The following is a 20,788-nucleotide window of genomic DNA, read 5'->3' as shown; positions in this document are numbered from 1 at the left end:
TTTACTATCTCGAAAACAAATATTTTTTTTCTCATATCAATCATATCCTATGTCTGGAGACATTTTAATTGTTCTCAAGATTGTGAACTACATAAACTGAATATATAATTTTAAAGGAAACAAAACATCCCTGACTGTATAACTTCAAGCCAACATAAAAAGATAAACAGTTATTGAAGATCAAACATCACTAAAAGCTGTGTAATCATACATAGCTGTAGCTGCTCTATATGGCAAAAAAACATTAATCCCAACTTTAAACACATTTAAAGGGACAGTCAAGTAAAAAAAAAAACAAAAAAAACCCACCTTTCATGATTCAGATAGGTCATGCAATTTTAAACAACTTTCCAATGTACTTTTATCACCAATTTTGCTTTGTTCTCTCGGTATTCTTAGCTGAAAGCTAATTTCTTAGACCTTGAAGGCCGCCTCTAATCTAAATGCATTTTGATAGTTTTTCACCACTAGATGGCATTAGTTCATGTGTTTCATATAGATAACATTGAGCTCATGCACGTGAATTTATCATGGAGACAGTTCTGATTGGCTAAAATGCAAGTCTGTCAAAAGAACTGAAATAAGGGGGACGTCTGCTGAGGCTTAGATACAAGGTAATTACAGAGGTAAAACGTGTATAATTATAACTGTGTTGGTTATGCAAAACTGGGGAATGGGTAATTAAGGGATTATCTATCTTTTAAAACCACAAAAATTCTGGTGTTGACTGTCCCTTTAACATAATTGAGTAACCGCAGGATCAAATTGCTTAAGGTAAACCCTGAGAAAGGGCGCTGTATGCTATAATCCACACATTTGTCCCAGTGCTGTGAATATTACTTGCCTAGCTTAGCTTTAGTAGCTGCAATATCATTCTGCTGATGAATTTGAAGCAGCTCCTGCTCCTTCTCCTGGATCCTCCGAGCAAACTTCCTATTTTCTTCCTTCTGGGAATCGATAATCTTCAAGAGTTCTTCATTTTTACTCTGCAGAGATTCCAGTCCTCTGTGAGATTCCTCTAGTTGATGCTGTAAGGTCTCATTCATGGACTGAAGAGAAGTCACTGGAAATTAGTAAACAACACTTTTTAAAAAAAACCTCATGAATGAAGGTAGCATTTATTTATAGTGATGGTAAAACCTAGCGCTTTTGAAATGCTAGAATTTACTATCACTAAGTCTTGCACATTCTGTTGTGAAGGATCTTGTCTTTGTCTGTACAGGGACACTGTACTGAATTGATTTGCCATTAACATTTTTCAAATTACTTGTTATACCGGCTACAGAGTATAAAAAAATATGGGAAATCGCTCCTTTAGATGTAATTTTGTATATTAAATAGTTGTTTTTGGACATTCAAATGGGTTGAGCTTACAGAAAGAGCATACCTCCTTATCTCATCTATTTTTCTATACCCAAATGCCCGCTTACATGGTCTCTGTCTATACACAAAAGCTGATACTTTAAGAGAGCAACTGAAAGTTAAGATTTTAGTTCTGGCCTTTCTTACCCCTTACTGAGCTTCGGCTAGTTCTTGTTTATATAGCTTTTATTTAGAGAATACAAAAACATAATTTATGCTTACCTGATAAAATAATTTCTCTTTCTTGGTGGTGAGAGTCCACAAAATCCTTTACTCTTGGGAAGTTTATCTCCTGGCCACCAGGAGGCGGCAAAGGCACCCTACATCAGAGCTTTGAAGCATTCTTTTACTTCCCTCTCCCTCCAAGTAGATGTACCTTCCTTCCAAAAGCAGCCTCCGCTGAGGCGAAAACACCTAAATGATAATATTTGGTAAAAGTATGCAATGAGGACGAAGCCTCATTATTGAAAGCCCGGGAAGTAGAAAAGCAACGTGTAGAGTGGGCTTTAATCATTGAAGGCGTTTGCTGACCCGCCTCTAAGTAAGTTCTGTAATTCAAACTCTTTAACCAAGAAGCTAAAGAAACAGAAGTAGCCTTTTGGCTCTTGCGTTTACCAGAAAACAAGACAAACAGACTGGAGGATTGGGGAAAACCTTTAGTCGCCTGTATATAAAAAAATCAACGCTCTGACAACATCCTTATTATGCAATAAGTTTTCCTTAGGACTTCGGCATAAGAAAGGAACAATCTCATGATAATATTCTCAGAAGAAACAACCTTAGGAAGAAAATTAGGAAAAGTATGCAACACCATTTTGTCCTGATGAAAAGCCAAATACGGAGATTAACAAGAAAGAACAGATCACTGAAACTCTTCTAGCTGAGGAAATGGCTAACAAAATCAGAATCTCCCAAGCCAACAGTTTGGTATCTAACAAGTGCATACGTTCAAATGGGGGATATTGTAAAACTCTAAGAACCAAATTTAGACTCCATGGTGGAGAAATAGGTCTAATTGCAAGTCTGATTCTAACCAGAGCCTGAACGAATGCCTGAATATCCGGAAGACAAGCCAATTAAAGAGTGCAAATATGATCCTTAAGAGTACTAGCTTGATAAACCCTTATCCAGGCGATCCTGAAGAAACTGAGGTTATTTATAGAATTATTTTAGAATTCCTCGTATCTTGAAATCTAAACACCAAGAAAAATAAATTTTCCATAGCTAATGATACATTTTTCTGGTGGCAGGCTTATGAGCCTGAATCAAAGTCTCTATCACCAAATCGGAAAAAAATTCTGAGAAAGAACTGTGTTTAATCTCCAAACGTGTAAATTAAGATACTGAACATTTTGATAGAATGGACTTGAGAAAGTAGGTCTGGGTGCTGTTGAAGTGGAGGAGAGCTAGACATCCAAACTAGATCAGCAAACCATGTCCTGCAAGGCCAAGCTGGAACTATTAGAATTTCAAAAGTCTTTTCCTGTTTAGTTTGTGCAACCACTCTCAGTAGAAGGACAATTAGAGGAAATAGATAAACTAGATAAGGACATGGAGGCGTCAGAGCGTCTATCATCTCTGCCCGAGGATCTCTCAATCTCAAACCGTATCTTGGAAGCTTGTGGTTTAGGCGGGACACCACTAAGTCTGTCTCTGGGAGATCCCCAACGGCGTATCAACTGATCGAAAAGCCGCCTGACTGCGCAACCATTCTTCTGAGTGTAATTTCTGGCGACTCAGATAATCTGCTTCCCAGTTGTCGACCCCTGGGATGTCAATTGCTGAGATGATGCACTGTTGAACCTATGCCCAACAAAAAATGCGAGAAACCTCCTTATGCCAGCAAACTGTGGTTACCCCTCTGATGGTTGATGTAGGCAACCACCATGATATTGTCTGACTGAATAAAAATAAGGAGTAGTCACGCCTGGAGAGCACTTAAAATCAGTTTCCAGACATTTATTGGTAGCTTTGCCTACTGAAACAACCAAACACCCTGAACCCGACGAGCTACCCAGACTGCCCCCAGCCTGGCATCTGTGGTGATTATTTCCCATGATGGACAAAGAAACCCCATCCCTCAAGATATCGGAACAAGAGACGTCCAACAGCACAGAGGCCTTCTGACTGATGGGTCCAGATTAATTATCGGAGAAAGATTGGAATGATCCCCATTCCACTGACTCAGCATACAAAGTGGGAGAGGGCATAAATAAAATTTTTAAAAAAGGTATGGCTTCTGATGCTGCCACCATCAGACCCACAACCTCCATGCACTGAACTATAGGATGAGAAAGAACCTGCAGATTCTGGGTCTCTTCGAAATGTGAGACAGAATGAACCTCTCTCAAGGGGGCCGCGACCAAAATCCTATTCTGTTGCCTTGGGACACAAATATCTATTATCAAAAATTATATGTAGAGAAAGAGAATAAGGATAAGTAATCCGTATGCAAAGATAGGGAATTCAGCACTCTCCACTACACAATAGGAAAAAGATACATATCTATATAAATAAATTATAATTATATATATATATATATATATATATATATATATATATATATATATTGCATGTGTTCAAAGCACCAATAGTTTTATTTACAGAAAGCAAAAAAATATAAAGATTTCTAATAAAAGCTTGATGTCTAAGAGAGACGTCTCATGGGAAAATTAGTCATTAATATAAGCATGACTTAATAAAGTGGCTTGATATGATAGTGAACCTACAACACCTCTATCAGAGGACAACCCTAAAATTGTATGTTGTATAAGGGTTATGTTGTCATAATAATATACTGAGGATCTATGTAGTACACTTAAACATGAAGCCAAAATAAAACCTCTCTCTTTTCCTTCCGCTAAACAAGTGGTTGCCTGGATTGAATTCCTCACAGCCGGAAGGACTGATTGTCAGCTTTCTTTTTCTCATGCTGTTGATTTATAACAATATGTATCACTCTGTTTAAATTTGCTGCACAATACCTCTCTCTAAACACATAGATCCTATGTTTATATCATGACAGTGTTAACCCTTTCATTTGGGACTGTCCTCTGATTTTGGTGTTGTGTTTGAGATTCGATAAAGTGGATTGCTGCATATGTTTTTGTAGCTTTTTGCATTATTACTTATTTGTGGTTTTATTTTGGCTTCATGTTTAAGTGTACTACATAGATCCTCAGTATATTATTATGACAACATAACCCTTATACAACATACAATTTTAGGGTTGTCCTCTGATAGAGGTGTTGTAGGTTCACTATCATATCAAGCCACTTTATTAAGTCATGCTTATATTAATGACTAATTTTTCCATGAGACGTCTCTCTTAGACATCAAGCTTTTATTAGAAATCTTTATATTTTTTTGCTTTCTGTAAATAAAACTATTGGTGCTTTGAACACATGCAAGTTGTCAAGTTTTTATTCTTTGTATCCACCAGGCTCCACACTCAGCTCTATATCTATCTATCTATCTATCTATCTATATACACACACACACACACACATACACATACAGGTGGCCCTCGTTTTACAACGGTTCAATTTACACCGTTTCAGAATAACAACCTTTTTTTCCAGTCATGTGACTGCTATTGAAAAGCATTGAGAAGCAGTGCATTTATTAAAATAGCCAGTAGGTGGAGCTGTCCGCTTGTGTTGCAGCAAAGCAAAGCAAGCTGAAATTAATCAGTTTAACCAGACCTGAGCTATCGAGCAGATTTCAAAGGAACAAGATCTTCCCGTCTATAAATCAGTCCAGATTGGAATGCATAGATAGAACTGTTTGCAGAAAAATGCAAGTGAAGTCTGTGTTGTGTGATTATTTTATTAGGTTTATAATGCTGTTTAGCATTTAAAGTCTTCATTTCAAAGCTTTAAAAATAATGTATTAGATGTTACTTATGACAATTTTGAGAGGGGCCTGGAACCTATCTGCCTCACTTCCCATTGACTTACATTATAAACTGGGTTTCAATTTACAACGGTTTGAATTTACAACCATTCCTTCTGGAACCTAACCCCGGCGTAAACTGAGGGCTACCTACTTAGGAATTTATTTATATAGATATGTATCTTTTTCCTATTGTGTAGTAGAGAGTGCTGAATTCCCTATCTTTGCATAAGGATTACTTATCCTTATTCTCTTTCTCTACATATAATTTTTGATAATATTTTTATAGGGTCTGCACCTCTGTTATAATTTATACACATATCCAAATTACTTTTTTAACAGCTCCCTTATCCCCATTTCTCCACACAAATATCTATTACTGACAGATCCAGACCATTTCTCTCGAAACAGGCTTAGTCTGCCCCCCTACCGTAGAAAAATCCGGATCAGGGGCCACACCTTCATGCTGACTTAATGTTGGAGGCAGGTATTTTGGCCTGCTTAGACTGGTTCCAGACTAAATTTGATCACCAATAGGGCTTGGAAGAATCTGCCTTCTGAGAGGAAGATGAACCCTGGTTTTTAGACTGGCGAAAGAAGCGAAAACGATTACCCGATTTTCCCTTAAGCCTAGTCTTTTTATCATGGGGCAAAAATGCTCCCTTGCAACCTGTCACCATGGAAATGATGGAATCCAATCCAGGTCTGAATAAACTGACGTATTTTCAGCATTAATACGAATAATCTGAATAACTGCTTCACCAACCTTAAACAACGGATGCATTTTTTTGAATATCCTCTAAGGATAATTCTTCGGAAACTAGATTGTTTAAAGAGCGCCCTGAATAAAAGCCTACTGAAGAAAACTCAACCTTCCTGTCCATGGGCTCCTTAAAGGAAGTGCAATACTCTAGGGCACTGGTCTCCAAACCTGTCCTCAGGCCTACCCAACAGTCCAGGTTTTCTGGATTACCTTGAATGAGAGAGCAGGTAAAATAACCATGTTTACTAATCAGCTGATTGTTTCACCTGTGCTCTAGTTCAGATATCCTCAAAATGTAGTCTGTTATTGAGGCCTGAGGACAGGTTTGAAAACCAGTAGGGATAGGGGAATTGTAGTCTGTATAGCCAAGGTAATATATAGCACTGTCCACCTTTGGAACAGTATGCCATGAATCTATTACATAATTCCACCAAAAATTAGAATTTTTCAAATCCCTCCCACCTTGTGAGGTCACTCGCCTTTAAAACAGAATGCAACCATTTCACCAGTGCTTGATTAAACAAGCAAGTGACTGTACCTAAAGCTTTACTGGCTCTTAGCCAACTTCCAGCTACTGGTATATTGTTGCCTAACATCTGAACCTCTGCCAGTGCTCTGCACATCTAAAAGAGCAACTTATTTTTTCCCTTATGACCTTGGCTGTATTCTAAGTATTCTTTCCTTCTCCACACTGCAGCTGACACAGCAATCTATCTGCGCCGGGGTGTCTCCTTTACTTGCTCCCCGGAAGGAATCAAATCAGCATCTAAACTTGCAGCGTGTCATCAGCTTTCTACCACCTACTCAGTTCCTTGGGGTGATCCACATCTAAGTGGTGAGTGAACTCTTCAGTATAAGTGAACATCTTAATTAAAACAGAATTTATGTTTACCTGATAAATTACTTTCTCCAACGGTGTGTCCGGTCCACGGCGTCATCCTTACTTGTGGGATATTCTCTTCCCCAACAGGAAATGGCAAAGAGCCCAGCAAAGCTGGTCACATGATCCCTCCTAGGCTCCGCCTACCCCAGTCATTCGACCGACGTTAAGGAGGAATATTTGCATAGGAGAAACCATATGTTACCGTGGTGACTGTAGTTAAAGAAAATAAATTATCAGACCTGATTAAAAAAACCAGGGCGGGCCGTGGACCGGACACACCGTTGGAGAAAGTAATTTATCAGGTAAACATAAATTCTGTTTTCTCCAACATAGGTGTGTCCGGTCCACGGCGTCATCCTTACTTGTGGGAACCAATACCAAAGCTTTAGGACACGGATGAAGGGAGGGAGCCAATCAGGTCACCTAAATGGAAGGCACCACGGCTTGCAAAACCTTTCTCCCAAAAATAGCCTCAGAAGAAGCAAAAGTATCAAATTTGTAAAATTTGGTAAAAGTGTGCAGTGAAGACCAAGTCGCTGCCTTACATATCTGATCAACAGAAGCCTCGTTCTTGAAGGCCCATGTGGAAGCCACAGCCCTAGTGGAGTGAGCTGTGATTCTTTCAGGAGGCTGCCGTCCGGCAGTCTCATAAGCCAATCGGATAATGCTTTGTGAAGTAACACAGACAAGGCAGAAATCTGTCCCATCAAGGAACTTGCAGATAATCCTTTTTCCAATCCTTCTCGAAGGAAGGATAGACTCTTAGGAATCTTAACCTTGTCCCAAGGGAATCCTGCAGATTCACACCAACAGATATACCAAATTATGTGGTAATTTTTCTGGTTACAGGCTTTCAGGCCTGAACAAGAGTATTAATAACAGAATCTGAGAACCCTCGCTTTGATAAGATCAAGCGTTCAATCTCCAAGCAGTCAGCTGGAGTGGGTCGAACGGAAGAAAACCAGGTTTAGTACGCAAAACCACCTTATCTGCATGGAACACCAGATAAGGAGAAGAACACTGCAGAGCAGATAATTCTGAAACTCTTCTAGCAGAAGAAATTGCAACCAAAAACAAAACTTTCCAAGATAATAACTTAATATCAACGGAATGTAAGGGTTCAAACGGAACCCCCTGAAGAACTGAAAGAACTAGGTTGAGACTCCAAGGAGGAGTCAAAATTTTGTAAACAGGCTTGATTCTAACCAGAGCCTGAACAAAGGCTAGAACATCTGGCACAGCTGCCAGCTTTTATTCTACATACCAAGTCCTGCGTGGCCACGCAGGAGCTATCAAAATCACCGACGCCCTCTCCTGATGGATCCTGGCTACCAGCCTGGGGATGAGAGGAAACGGCGGGAACACATAAGCTAGTTTGAAGGTCCAAGGTGCTACTAGTGCATCCACTAGAGCCGCCTTGGGATCCCTGGATCTGTACCCGTAGTAAGGAACTCTGAAGTTCTGACGAGAGGCCATCAGATCCATGTCTGGAATGCCCCACGGTTGAGTGACTTGGGCAAAGATTTCCGGATGGAGTTCCCACTCCCCCGGATGCAATGTCTGACGACTCAGAAAATCCGCTTCCCAATTTTCCACTCCTGGGATGTGGATAGCAGACAGGTGGCAGGAGTGAGACTCCGTCAAAATACCCAGAATAAATGATTCCTCAAGGCTAAATATGTGTTAATAATGAATCGATTTAGCCCAGAAAAAGTCTACAGTCTTAATAAGCCCTTGTGAAGCCCTTATTTACTATCTTAATAAACATGGCTTACCGGATCCCATAGGGAAAATGACAGCTTCCAGCATTACATCGTCTTGTTAGAATGTGTCATACCTCAAGCAGTAAGAGACTGCACACTGTTCCCCCAACTGAAGTTAATTGCTCTCAACAGTCCTGTGTGGAACAGCCATGGATTTTAGTTACGGTGCTAAAATCATTTTCCTCATACAAACAGAAATCTTCATCTCTTTTCTGTTTCTGAGTAAATAGTACATACCAGCACTATTTCAAAATAACAAACTCTTGATTGAATAATAAAAACTACAGTTAAACACTAAAAAACTCTAAGCCATCTCCGTGGAGATGTTGCCTGTACAACGGCAAAGAGAATGACTGGGGTAGGCGGAGCCTAGGAGGGATCATGTGACCAGCTTTGCTGGGCTCTTTGCCATTTCCTGTTGGGGAAGAGAATATCCCACAAGTAAGGATGACGCCGTGGACCGGACACACCTATGTTGGAGAAAGGGACATTGTACACTTGCTGCAACTGAGCTGTTCAATTAAAGGGGTATTGTACCCTCTCTGCAACTATGCTGCCTAATTAAAGGAGCATTGTACATACTAGCATAGCTGCATATCCTAACTAAGGGATATTGTACATTTGCTGCAACTGAGATGTTCAATTAAAAGGGACATTGTTCACTCTTTGCAATTGTGCTGCCTAATTAAAGAAACATTGTATCTTCCAGCATAGCTGTATATCCTAATTAAAAGGAACTTCGTAAACTATCTTGCAACCTAATTAAAAGAACATTGTGCACTCCAGTACATCTGAGAACCTAATCTTGTCTATCTGCTGCACAGATTCATTGCATCTCCCTTCTAACCTCTGCAGTTGTGGTTCACAAATATACCCACATCTAAATCGAATTCCTGCTGTGACTAAACAGCATTTTGAGTCATTACACAGTACCCCATAGCTGCAAATTAGACTCTGGTATAGGAAAGAGCCTTTTAAAAGGAAGGCAACGGAATAAATGGAACTCCAGGTTTGTCCCACTCCTTAGATATAATCTCCAAAACACCAAGAAAAAAAAAACTAGAAAAATGTCAACTGACTTGAATTTAGGTTTAAAAATTATATCCAATTTCCAAACCAGCTTATCAACCAGCTTAGAATCCTGGGATCCTAGAGTCTTCAAGACCTCCTTGAGTAGAGAACAAAAATGCTCAAGTTTAAACTGAAAGGAAGTATCCTCTGGTTCTTTGTCTGAACCTGAGGAAAGATTAATCTAAATCAGAAACCTGAGCCTGCGTAGAAGTAGATCACTCCAAGATGATAAACCTGTGTTTGCGCTTACTAGATGGTGGCATACTAGCCATAGCCTCAGAGATAGCTGACTTCAAATGATTTTTAAAATCTGGTGAGAAAGCAGTAATGCCACCCTGAGCAACAGATAGGCGGCGGACAAGTCTGAGTTGCAGTATTAGGGTTAACTGAAAGACTGCAGAACAGAGCTTAAGCAAGAGCTGCACAGTTGTGCTGACAGGCAAACGGTAACCGATTTGCAGAGTAAACATTTAATGCAATCCGTAGTAATATCACCAGGTGGGTCAAGCAGCCCGGCCGCAGCAGTATCAGTCTGTCGCAAAATCTCATTTACAAATATAGATTGAGACACACAGAGAAATAAGGTACACCTCAAATAATAAGAGAAATATCTGTTATAGTAAACTTAAGATGTCTAAAATCACATAAGGTAATAAGGGATGTCAGTGTGCCCAAACTATATAGAAGCCACTAAAAAACCCTTATAAAACATATTGCTTTATTTTGTTTGACCCCAAGGGTTCCAAAAAATAGGGTGTCAAAGTGTGCTAAAAATTAACCCACTATGCAAAGAACCCCCTGCTCATTGTATAAGGTGCCAATAACCACTTCCAGTACCTGAAGTAACAAGGGAGAAGTGTTCCTGATGCAACTATGGCCTCTACGAGAGAGGAAGCGGCAGGTAGCTAACCAAAAAACTGCATGCGGAGTGAAAACCAGAAACTCCTCCTTTCCCCTGGCTGTAATGTAGAATGCTGCATTTCCCCGAAATTCCCAGTCTGAATGCAGTATCCAGCTCTGTTAGCGCCATGCCAGTGCTGAGCGGCAAGATTTAAAGGAGCTGCAATGGAGACACCTCAGATATATTACAATAAAATGTAATGTAATCCCCAAACAGTTTCCCAACATAATCACTGTCCCCATATGAAAACACTATATACCATGTGAACTAGAGGTCCAGTGTGCACAAACTTTCACCCGAGTGTGCACAAAAAATAATGTAAAGTGGCTCTAAAGTTCTTACAATATGTAGCTTTAATCAGCCTTTAGGCTGTGTGAGACAAGAAACACCAAGTTATGTTCCCTCCACTGATCTTACCTAACAATTAATTCTGATGTTACAGTAGAGAGACCATCTTTTACTGTCACTAACAGTAGCAGATAAAACAAGGAAGTACATCTCCATAGCTCAGCAGGAGGAGGCTAAAGGAACTATCCCAGCTACCCTGTGGCTTGTGACCACAACTCTAGAGAGGAGATTTACACTGCACAACCAGTACTCTCCTATGTCCCTCTCTTCCAGGAACTATCCATTGATCCTGAACACCTCTATCCCTGCCTTCTCCTTAACGAGGCAAAGAACTACTGAGAGGTAAGAAGGAGGGATACTTAAAGGGACAGGAAACCCACATTTTTTCTTTCATGATTTAGAAAGAGAATGCAATTTTAAACATCTTTCTAATTTACTTCTATTATCTAATTTGTTTTATTCTCTTGATATTCTTTGCTGAAAAGCATATCTACATATGCTTAGTAGCTTCAGATTGGTTGCTGCACATAGAAGCCTCGTGTGATTGGCTCACCCATGTGCATTGCTTTTTCTTCAACTAAGGATATCTAAAAAATGAAGCAAAATAAATAATAGACGTAAATTATAATGTTTATTTGTATTCTCTATCTGAATCATGAAATAAAGATTTTGGGTTTAGTGGCCCTTTAAAGATCTGGTGTAGGGAGTCTTTGCCTCCTCCTGGTGGCCAGGAGATGAACTTCCCAAGGGTAAAGAATTTTGTGGACTCTGACCACCATAAGAAAGTAAGCTATTTGTAAACAATGTAATACATTCTAGCAACTAATATGGATCATTGGGAACTTGTTAAAGGTCGAGAACATTCTACAGTATAATAACCCTTTAAATGTATAATTTTTAGTGTTTTTAAAAAAAAAAACAACCCCCCCCCAACTAATAATAAAGATAATTGCTAATGCAAAACAGTGAATAAAAGCTTCACATAAAAATGTTTTTTTTAGTACCACAGTAAATACAATGCAGGTTGAATAAAGGTGCCATTCTGGATTTGAAGAGAAGATATAGATGCTAGATCCATTACACCACAAATGCAGAAATACAGATTAACACAAATATGCAAGTCAACCCAAAGTAATGATAGGCCTTTAAAACTAATTAACATATCTGCTCCACATCTTACTTTGGGGTCTTTTTTTCATCCTTCTTTTTGATTAAGGAGCTTTACTATGTGCTTTAGAATGTGAAGTATGCGTCTAATGTTTTTGATTATTACTTTTTTGTCCTGAAATAGATAGCTGTTTAACTTGGCAAAGAAGGCAAACAGAAAGACTTGCTTGGGAACTACAACCCTTGCATCGTAGAATTTTCATAACAGCTGCAGTTAGTAGTATAATTAATTTCAAACCTGTTTACAATTCATGTGGATTATATTTCATTGAAGCATTATTTAAGGGTAGTTATTTTCCTCAAACCCAGACAATAAAATAGAGGTAGGCTTGTTTTTGCTTAAACAACAACTTGTAGAATGTATCTGAACAAATTTTATATTTTAAAATACCCTTATACCCAGAAAATTTTTAGATTATAGTTAGTAGAGCAATTGAAATAAACATTTAAATACCTCTCTCTCTCACTGCCCACTAGGAGTGTGAGTTCCTCAGCTGCTTCTTGTTTACATAACTTTTCTATATATCCATTACTAAACTTCTGATATTTTTGGTATAGGTGGCGGTTTCAGCAGGCAAAATCAACTAAAGGAGCTGTTCGTATCCTATTTAATACACTCCAGCAAGTAAAATGGATCACTGGGAGTGGGAACACATTAAAAGGGGAGAAAATTTTTACAGTACACTGTCCCATTAGAGTTAGTTTAAACTTTAAAAGGGATACTTAACCCAAATTTTTTCTTTCATGATTCAGATAGAGCATGCAATTTTGTTATATATGTAGCAAAAGTTCACACATAATGCCAAAGTACCACATAATTATCCAAAAGATAATCCCTTTTATTTGGAGCAAAACATGCAACGTTTCAGCCTCACAGGCCTTAATCATGCACGATGAGGCATGATTAAGGCCTGTGAGGCCGAAACGCTGCATGTTTTGCTCCAAATAAAGGAATAATCTTTTGGATAATTCTGTGGTGCTGTAGCATTCTGTGTGAACTTTTGCTACATATATATGGGGGGTATGCAGTAACCCCAGCTATGTGCACCCAGCTAATGATTTGTAACTTTAAAGGGACACTCAGGTTTTATTAAATTTTCATGATTCAGATACAGCATGTAATTTTAAACAACTTTCCAATTTACTTCCATTAAAAAAAATGTGCACAGTCTTTTATACTTACACTTTTTTTGAGTCACCAGCTCCTACTGAGCATGTGCAAGAACTCAGACTATACGTATATGCATTTGTGATTGGCTGATTGCTATCACATGGTACAGGGGGAGTGGAAATATACATAACTTTGAAATGTGTTAGAAAAGAATCTACTATTTATTTGAAATTCAGAGTAAATGCTATTGTATTGTCTTGTTATCTTGCATTTGTTGATTATGCAAATCTACTGTGTTTACTGGTCCTTTAAAGAGAATTATATTCAGTGCTGAGCCTATTTGTGTGTTTCATAACATTGTTATAAATATTATTCCAAACACTGCTGCCACACGGTGCCATGTATATTTAACCTACCTAATTTAATTTTAAATTAGGCATTTACACGAAGACACCAGCTGCAGTGTGTTGAATAAATGGAGAATAAAGCAATTCTTAAAGTTTTATAATATATTGTAGCAGCTGAAAATTGCATTGCAAATTAGCTGCAGAGGGAAAAAAAAAGACATTTTGTTACGTTTTTAAAATGTCTCCTGAATAAATTTGTTTTCTTTTGCTCTAGTTCTAACATCACATAATTATAAGGTAAAAAGGTGCATTGCTTATAAGCACGTCTTACATTCATGAGCCACAGGCTTGCAGACCTGGAATGGTTAGGGGTGAAGTTGAAAAAATCCCTGAGAACCAGTCATCAATCAGTGCTCTGCCACTTTGCAGCGCTGCTCCGTATTTCACTGTTCTCTTCAAACAGTGCTTCGCTCTGGTTGCACTGCGCTAAAGAAAACAGTGCGGCCAGAGCACAGCGTCTTTTGAAGAAAACAGCCTGATGTTGAGCAGCGCTGCAAAGCAAAACCCCCAACAGTTCCTGCATGTGTCCATTTCTTTACGCAGACATGCTGCATGTTCTGCATTGGAGGGGTCTGCTCTTCAGCAAATTATATCAAGAGAACAATAGATGTAAATTATAAAGTTATTTAAAAATGCATGCATGCTCCATCTGAATCATGAAAGTTACATTTTGGCTTTTATGTTCCTATTAAAGAACTTTGTTTGGAACAAGAAACTTCAAATTCAAAGTAAGACGATTTTATGTTTTCCATGGCTAAAAGGTAAAAATCAAGGATCAAAGAACAGTTTTCAAAGATCAAGATCAATACAATGGGAAAATATGCATGTGACTGAAATAAATTAAATAGGAGCCTACAACTAATAAAATTGAAATGCAGAACCCTGTTATATTCCACACAGCCAATGGCTGCACACTCTAGTGACCTATTTATAACTGTCCCTAATTGGCCACAGCAGAGAAGGTAACCTAAGTTACAACATGGCAGCTCCCATTGTTTTATAGACATTAACACTTTACACTTAATTTGTCAATAAACACTTGATGAAACTTTAAAAAATACATATACATATTATTCTTAGACTAATCTTTTCTTTCAATGCTTCATTCTATCTCGCATTTATTTAGTGTTTAATGTCCCTTTAAACACTGATTGAATAATCATGGACTGGTTGCATATGAAAACGAAATTTATGCTTACCTGGTAAATTCATTTATTTCTTGACACGGTGAGTCCACGGATCATCTCTAATTACTATTGGGAATATCACTCCTGGCCAGCAGGAGGAGGCAAAGAGCACCACAGCAAAGCCGCTAAGCATCACACCTCCCTTCCCTCCAACCCCAGTCATTCGACCGAAGGAAAAAGAGAGAAAGGAAGTAACACCAGGGGCAGAGGTGCCTGAGGTTTACAACACAAAAACGGTCTAAATAAACAGGGCGGGCTGTGGACTCACCGTGTCAAGAAATAAATAAGTTTATCAGGTAAGCATAAATTTAGTTTTCTTTCTAATGACGCGGTGAGTCCACGGATCATCTCTAATTACTAATGGGAATCAATACCCAAGCTAGAGGACACAAATGATAAGGGAGGGACAAGAAAGGGAACCTAAACAGAAGGCACCACTGCTTGAAGAACCTTTCTCTCAAAAGAAGCCTCCGACGAGGCTAAAGTATCAAATTTATAGAATTTTGAAAAAGTGTGCAAAGATGACCAAGTTGCAGCCTTGCGACTCTGTTCCACAGAAGCTTAATTTTTAAATGCCCAGGAAGAGGAAACAGCATTCGTGGAATGAGCCGTGATTTTCTCAGGAGGCTGCTGTCCAGCAGTTTCATAGGCCAAACAAATTATACTCTTCAACCACAAAGAAAGAGAAGTAGTCGTAGCTTTCTGACCCTTGCGTTTCCCAGAGAAAACAACAAACAAAGCAGAAGACTGGCGAAAATCTTTTGTCGCCTGTAAATAGTACTTCAATGCACGCACCACATCTAGGTTGTGCAACAGACGCTCCTTATGAGAAGAAGGGGGGTTAGGACACAAAGAAGGAACAACGATTTCTCGATTAATGTTCCTATCCAAAACCACTTTAGCGAGGAAACCTAACCTAGTAAGCAGAACTACCTTATCTGAATGAAAAATAAGGTAAGGGGATTCACACTGCAACGTCGAGACCTCTGAGACTCTACGAGCAGAAGAAATTGCAACAAGAAACAAAACTTTTCAAGATAACATCTTAATATCTAAAGAATGCATAGGCTCAACGGAGCCTGCTGAAGAACTTTAAGAACCAGGGAGGAGTAACAGATTTGAACACAGGCCAAGGCCTGACAGAAGGATTGTACGTCCGCCAGACGCTTATGCAACAATATAGATAAGACAGAAATCTGACCCTTCAAGGTACTAGCAGATAATCCCTTCTGCAGACCTTCCTGGAGAAAAGACAAAATCCTAGGAATCCAAACTCTACTCCAATAGTAACCTCTGGATTCACACCAATACAGATATCTACGCCATATCTTATAGTAAATTTTTCTGGTAAAAGCCTTACGAGCCTGAATCATGGTCTCAATGACCGACTCACAAAAACCACGCTTAGATAAAGTTAAGCATTCAATCTCCAAGCAGTCAGCTTCAGAGAAATGAGATTTGGATGAAGCAAGGGCCCTTGAAGTAGAAGGTCTTTCCTCAGTGGAAGTCTCCAAGGTGGAAGAGATGACATCTCCACTAGGTCTGCATACCAGATCCTGCGAGGCCACGCCGGTGATTCTCATTGCACCAGAGTGGCCTCGCAGGATCTGGTATGCAGATGCCCTCTCCTGCTTGATTCGAGCAATGACCTGAGGGAGAAGAGCGAACGGAGGAAACAGATATGCTAGATTGAAATTCCAAGGGATCACCAGAGCATCTATCAGTACAGCCTGAAGATCCCTTGACCTCGACCCGTAGCTCAGGAGCTTTGCATTATGTCGAGATGCCATGAGATCCAGCTCCGGCTGTCACCATTTGAGAATCAAGTTGGAAAACACCTCTGGATGGAGTTCCACTCCCGCGGATGAAAAGTCTGTCTGCTCAGAAAATACGCTTCCCAATTGTCCACTCCTGGAATGTGGATCGCAGATAGATAGCAGTTGTGGGTATCCGCCAACTGGATAATTCTAGATACCTCGGTCACAGCCAAGGAACTCAGAGTTCCCCCCTGATGGTTGATGTAAGCCACCAATGTTATGTTATCCCATACAAGTTAAAATGAGGTGATTTGAAGTTGAAATATTTTATTTGCAGAGTAAAAACTTATTCATCCCAAAAGGGATACAAAACTTGGGTCTCGAGTGGCGATGTGAGCGGTATGGACTGCACTCTAGGAACTGACTGCTGACATGTTTCAGCTCAGAAAGCCGTAATCGTAGCTGTAGTCTCAGGTTACCATTAGCCTAAAGTACCTAATGTTACATGCTGATTGGTTAAAATCAAAGAACTTTTTTTTTACCAATGTTATGTTGTCCGACTGGAACCTGATAAACTGGGATGAGGCTAATTGAGGCCAGGCCAGAAGAGCATTGAAGAGTGTCCACAGCTCTAAAATGTTTATGGGAAGAAACGACTCCTCCCGAGTCCATATCTTTAGCCTTTAGCAAGCGACTGCTCCCTATCCCAACAGGCTGGCATCCGTGGTCACAATCACCCAGGAAGATCTGTGGAAGCAGGTTCCCTGGGAGAGATGTTCCTGAGATAACCACCAAGGAAGAGAATCTCTTGTCGCCTGATCCAGATTTAAACCGGAGACAGATACGCATAATCCCCGTTCCATTGTTTGAGCATGCATAACTGCAGAGGTCTGAGATGGAATCTGGCAAACGGAATGATGTCCATGGCAGCTTATTCCTCTTGTCCTGAGCGAGGAAATTACCCTTACCTCCCATAATGTCTGAAATAATTTCAGCCAAGCCTGGCCCAAACAAGGTCTTACCCTTGTAGGGAATCGCCAAAAGCTTAGACGACACATCCACAGACCATGATTTCAACCATAAGGCTCTGCAGGCCAGTACTGCAAAACCAGAAATCTTTGCTCCCAACTTAATAATTTGTAGGGAAGCATCCGTAATAAAGGAATTGGCCAACTTAAGAGCCTTGATCCTATCCTGGATCTCCTCAAGGAGAGTATTTGTCTGAATAGATTCAGACAACGCATCAAACCATTATGCTGCCGCACTGGTGACGGTAGCAATACACAGCGCAGATTGCCATTGTAAACCCTGGTGTACATTCATCCTTTTAAGTAACCCTTCCAACTTCTTATCCATAGGATCCTTAAAGGAACAGCTATCCTCTATGGCAATAGTGGTTCTCTTAGCCAAATTGCAGATTGCCTCTTCCACCTTGGGGACCGTCTGCCAAGACTCCTTGATAGATTCAGCTATTGGAAACATCTTCTTAAAAATTGGGGATGGAGAAAAAGGGATACCAGGTCTCTCCATTCCTGAACAATAATCTCTTTAGCCCGGTCTGGTACCGGAAAAACCTCCACCGTGGAAGGAACGTCAAAGTATTTGTTTAACTTACTAAACTTCTTAGGGTTGACTACGACAGTCATGTTGGAGTCGTCCAAGGTGGCTAAAACCTCTAAGTAACAAGAGGTGTTCTAGCTTAAACCTGAAGGATACAACTTCAGTTTAGAAGAAGGAATTACACTGTCTGAATCCGAGATTTCACCCTCAGATACTACTGAAGTATCTTCCTCCTCAGACTTCTGGGAGGGAACATTCGGCATAGCCACGACTTTGTCAGAAACTTTACTCACTGATTCTTTACATTTCCTTTTGCGCTTTCCTTGCAGCATGGGAAAAGCAGACAGCGCATCAGTTACCGCAGAGGATATGTGGGTAGCAATGTCTTGCAAAGCAACTCCAACTGGAGTGTGAGAGGAAAACGCAGGGCACTGCATGTATAGACAATAAGGTTTGAGGTAAAAGCTGCGGCATAACTTGAACAGGAGACCCCTGAACAGCATCCTCCCCAGACAATGTTGGTTTAGATTCAAAAAGTCTATCCCTGTAATACAATGTTCTCTCAATACATGAGGAACAAAAAGGGATTGGTAGTTCCACATTAGCACAAAGTACAAGTAACATTTTGAAAGGCCTCTTGGGCCATCTTTACCCAATAAATGAAAAAACAAAAAATAAAATACTTTATTTAAATTTGAAATTTATGTAAAAAAAAAAAAAGTTACTGTCATTTTAAATGTTAAAAGTAACTTTATTTTCCAAGAGCAGAGCAGCGGCTCTAGAGAAACCCAGACAGCTTCTACACCTCAGCAAGCCCTGCTGGTTACCGGAGTCAACAGAAAAGATCCGGACTTAATCAGAGCTGCTCCCACCGGGTATCAGGCGACCGATCTCACAGACTTCTGAGAATGTAGAGCCGCAACGAAAGTATGTCACCCTTCCGGCCCTCAGGAAGTGATTAAAAAAAAGCATGCAAAACTCTCTTGCCGCTTCAGAAAAGCTCCAACAAGTAACAACAAGTAAAACACACTACCAAGTTGCTATAGCTCTGACCGGAACACACAAGAGAAAAAACACTAACTGAGCCTTATTAAGTAATGAGTCCTCTCGTCCACATTGCCTGCACAAACTGCCTCACATTATCCTATTAACCTATAATAGGATTAATGTATATAACGTCCCAACAGAGTTAACTGTAAAAGTGCCAAAAATCTTCTTCCCTTTTTAGAAAATTAAATTTAGCACTTACCTTAATGGAAATCTGCCTGGCAGCAGGGCAGCTCACTAGGTTTGAGAGGCATTCTCCCTCACATGGACCTGTGGAAAAAAAGAAAGGCCGAGCAATCTTACTCAGGCTTTCAAGATAGGGCAGCATATACTATTTGGGAGGTGCAGTGAGGATTATACCCCACAAGTTCCCATTTGCTTAAAAGCCACCACTGCTCTACTAAAGAGACTGACATGGCCTACGGCTAAACCCCAGGAAGAAGCAGGACAATCTTGCTCTGCTTTAAAATAATAAAATCTTGATTGAAGAATCTTCTTCCAGACACCTAAACTTTAACACCTCTTTGCTTTTAACGTAGGCAAAGAGAATGACTGGGGTTGAAGGGAAGGGAGGTGATGTTTAGCGGCTTTGCTGTGGTGCTCTTTGCTTCTCCTGCTGGTCGGGTGTGATATTCCCAATAGTAATTAGAGATGATCCGTGGACTCACCGTGTCATTAGAAAGAAAAGGACTTATTCAATTATACTTGTAAAGATATATTTAGGGACACAGACATTTACCTTCCTCATTCTTTATGGTAAAGGAAGTATTTTCCTAACTTGCATCAATAAACTTCAGGAAGTTATTGGTTATAATAATTTCTCTAAATAACATACATGACCTTAAATAACAAATAATTTAACACAAAATTGTCACTCACATTCAAGGTCCTGATCATCAGATCTTAAAGCCTTTTCAGCTCTCTCTCGATCTCTGAGCTGTTGGTTTAATATTCTTAATCGCCTTTGAGGAATTGTTTTAAGAAAAAAAAAAAGTCAAGCATTTATATTTCAAGAATGATAATACTCATAATAGCATAATATAGTTACTCATAGCATATATGAAGGTATTACATAGTTACTCATAGTATATATGAAGGTATTACAGTGTTCTCCACAAAACAAATGCCAGGCAGGTGGTAATATGAAGTAGTGGGATGGAAGCAGTGTAATATATTATAACATTCTCTTATTTATAAACTATCTAAAGCACAAATTTAATGCATAATTTAATATAAATTAATTTAATGATAATTTGTGCAACAAACAAGTTTAGCCGGCCGCGCTATAAAATCAGCCAGATGTTATGCCAATTAAAGGGACACTAAACCCAATTTTTGTTCTTTAATGATTAAGACAGAGCAGAGCATGCAATTTTTTTTTCCCCTCTTCCTTTTTTTTTTTTTTAAACAATCTCTTTTTATTGTTTTTTATAATAATATTTCAATTTTGGGGTACAAAAAAAAGAAAAAGGGAAAAGGGGGAAAATATTCTTTATATTTACATACTTGGGGATCATTACAAAACCAATTTTTTGACATATATAAACCAAAAATGCCCATGCTATGG

The 20,788-nt window shown here is 39.4% G+C and overlaps 1 protein-coding gene across 1 annotated transcript in view; it reads right to left on the bottom strand.

The window, feature by feature from the left end:
• Positions 1–20,788, bottom strand: part of CCDC14 (coiled-coil domain containing 14) — a 142,772-nt gene that overhangs the window by 5,821 nt on the left and 116,163 nt on the right. Inside the window, exons 7-8 of the mRNA XM_053712123.1 lie at positions 20,101–20,183; positions 845–1,063 (exon numbers count right to left, since the gene is read on the bottom strand). Coding sequence (XP_053568098.1) covers positions 845–1,063; positions 20,101–20,183 — 302 coding nt within the window. The remainder of the gene's footprint in view (positions 1–844; positions 1,064–20,100; positions 20,184–20,788) is intronic.

This window comes from Bombina bombina, chromosome 1 (genome assembly GCF_027579735.1).
Source record: "Bombina bombina isolate aBomBom1 chromosome 1, aBomBom1.pri, whole genome shotgun sequence".
Lineage (NCBI taxonomy): Eukaryota > Metazoa > Chordata > Amphibia > Anura > Bombinatoridae > Bombina > Bombina bombina.
This window is presented reverse-complemented; position numbering and strand designations above follow the sequence as displayed.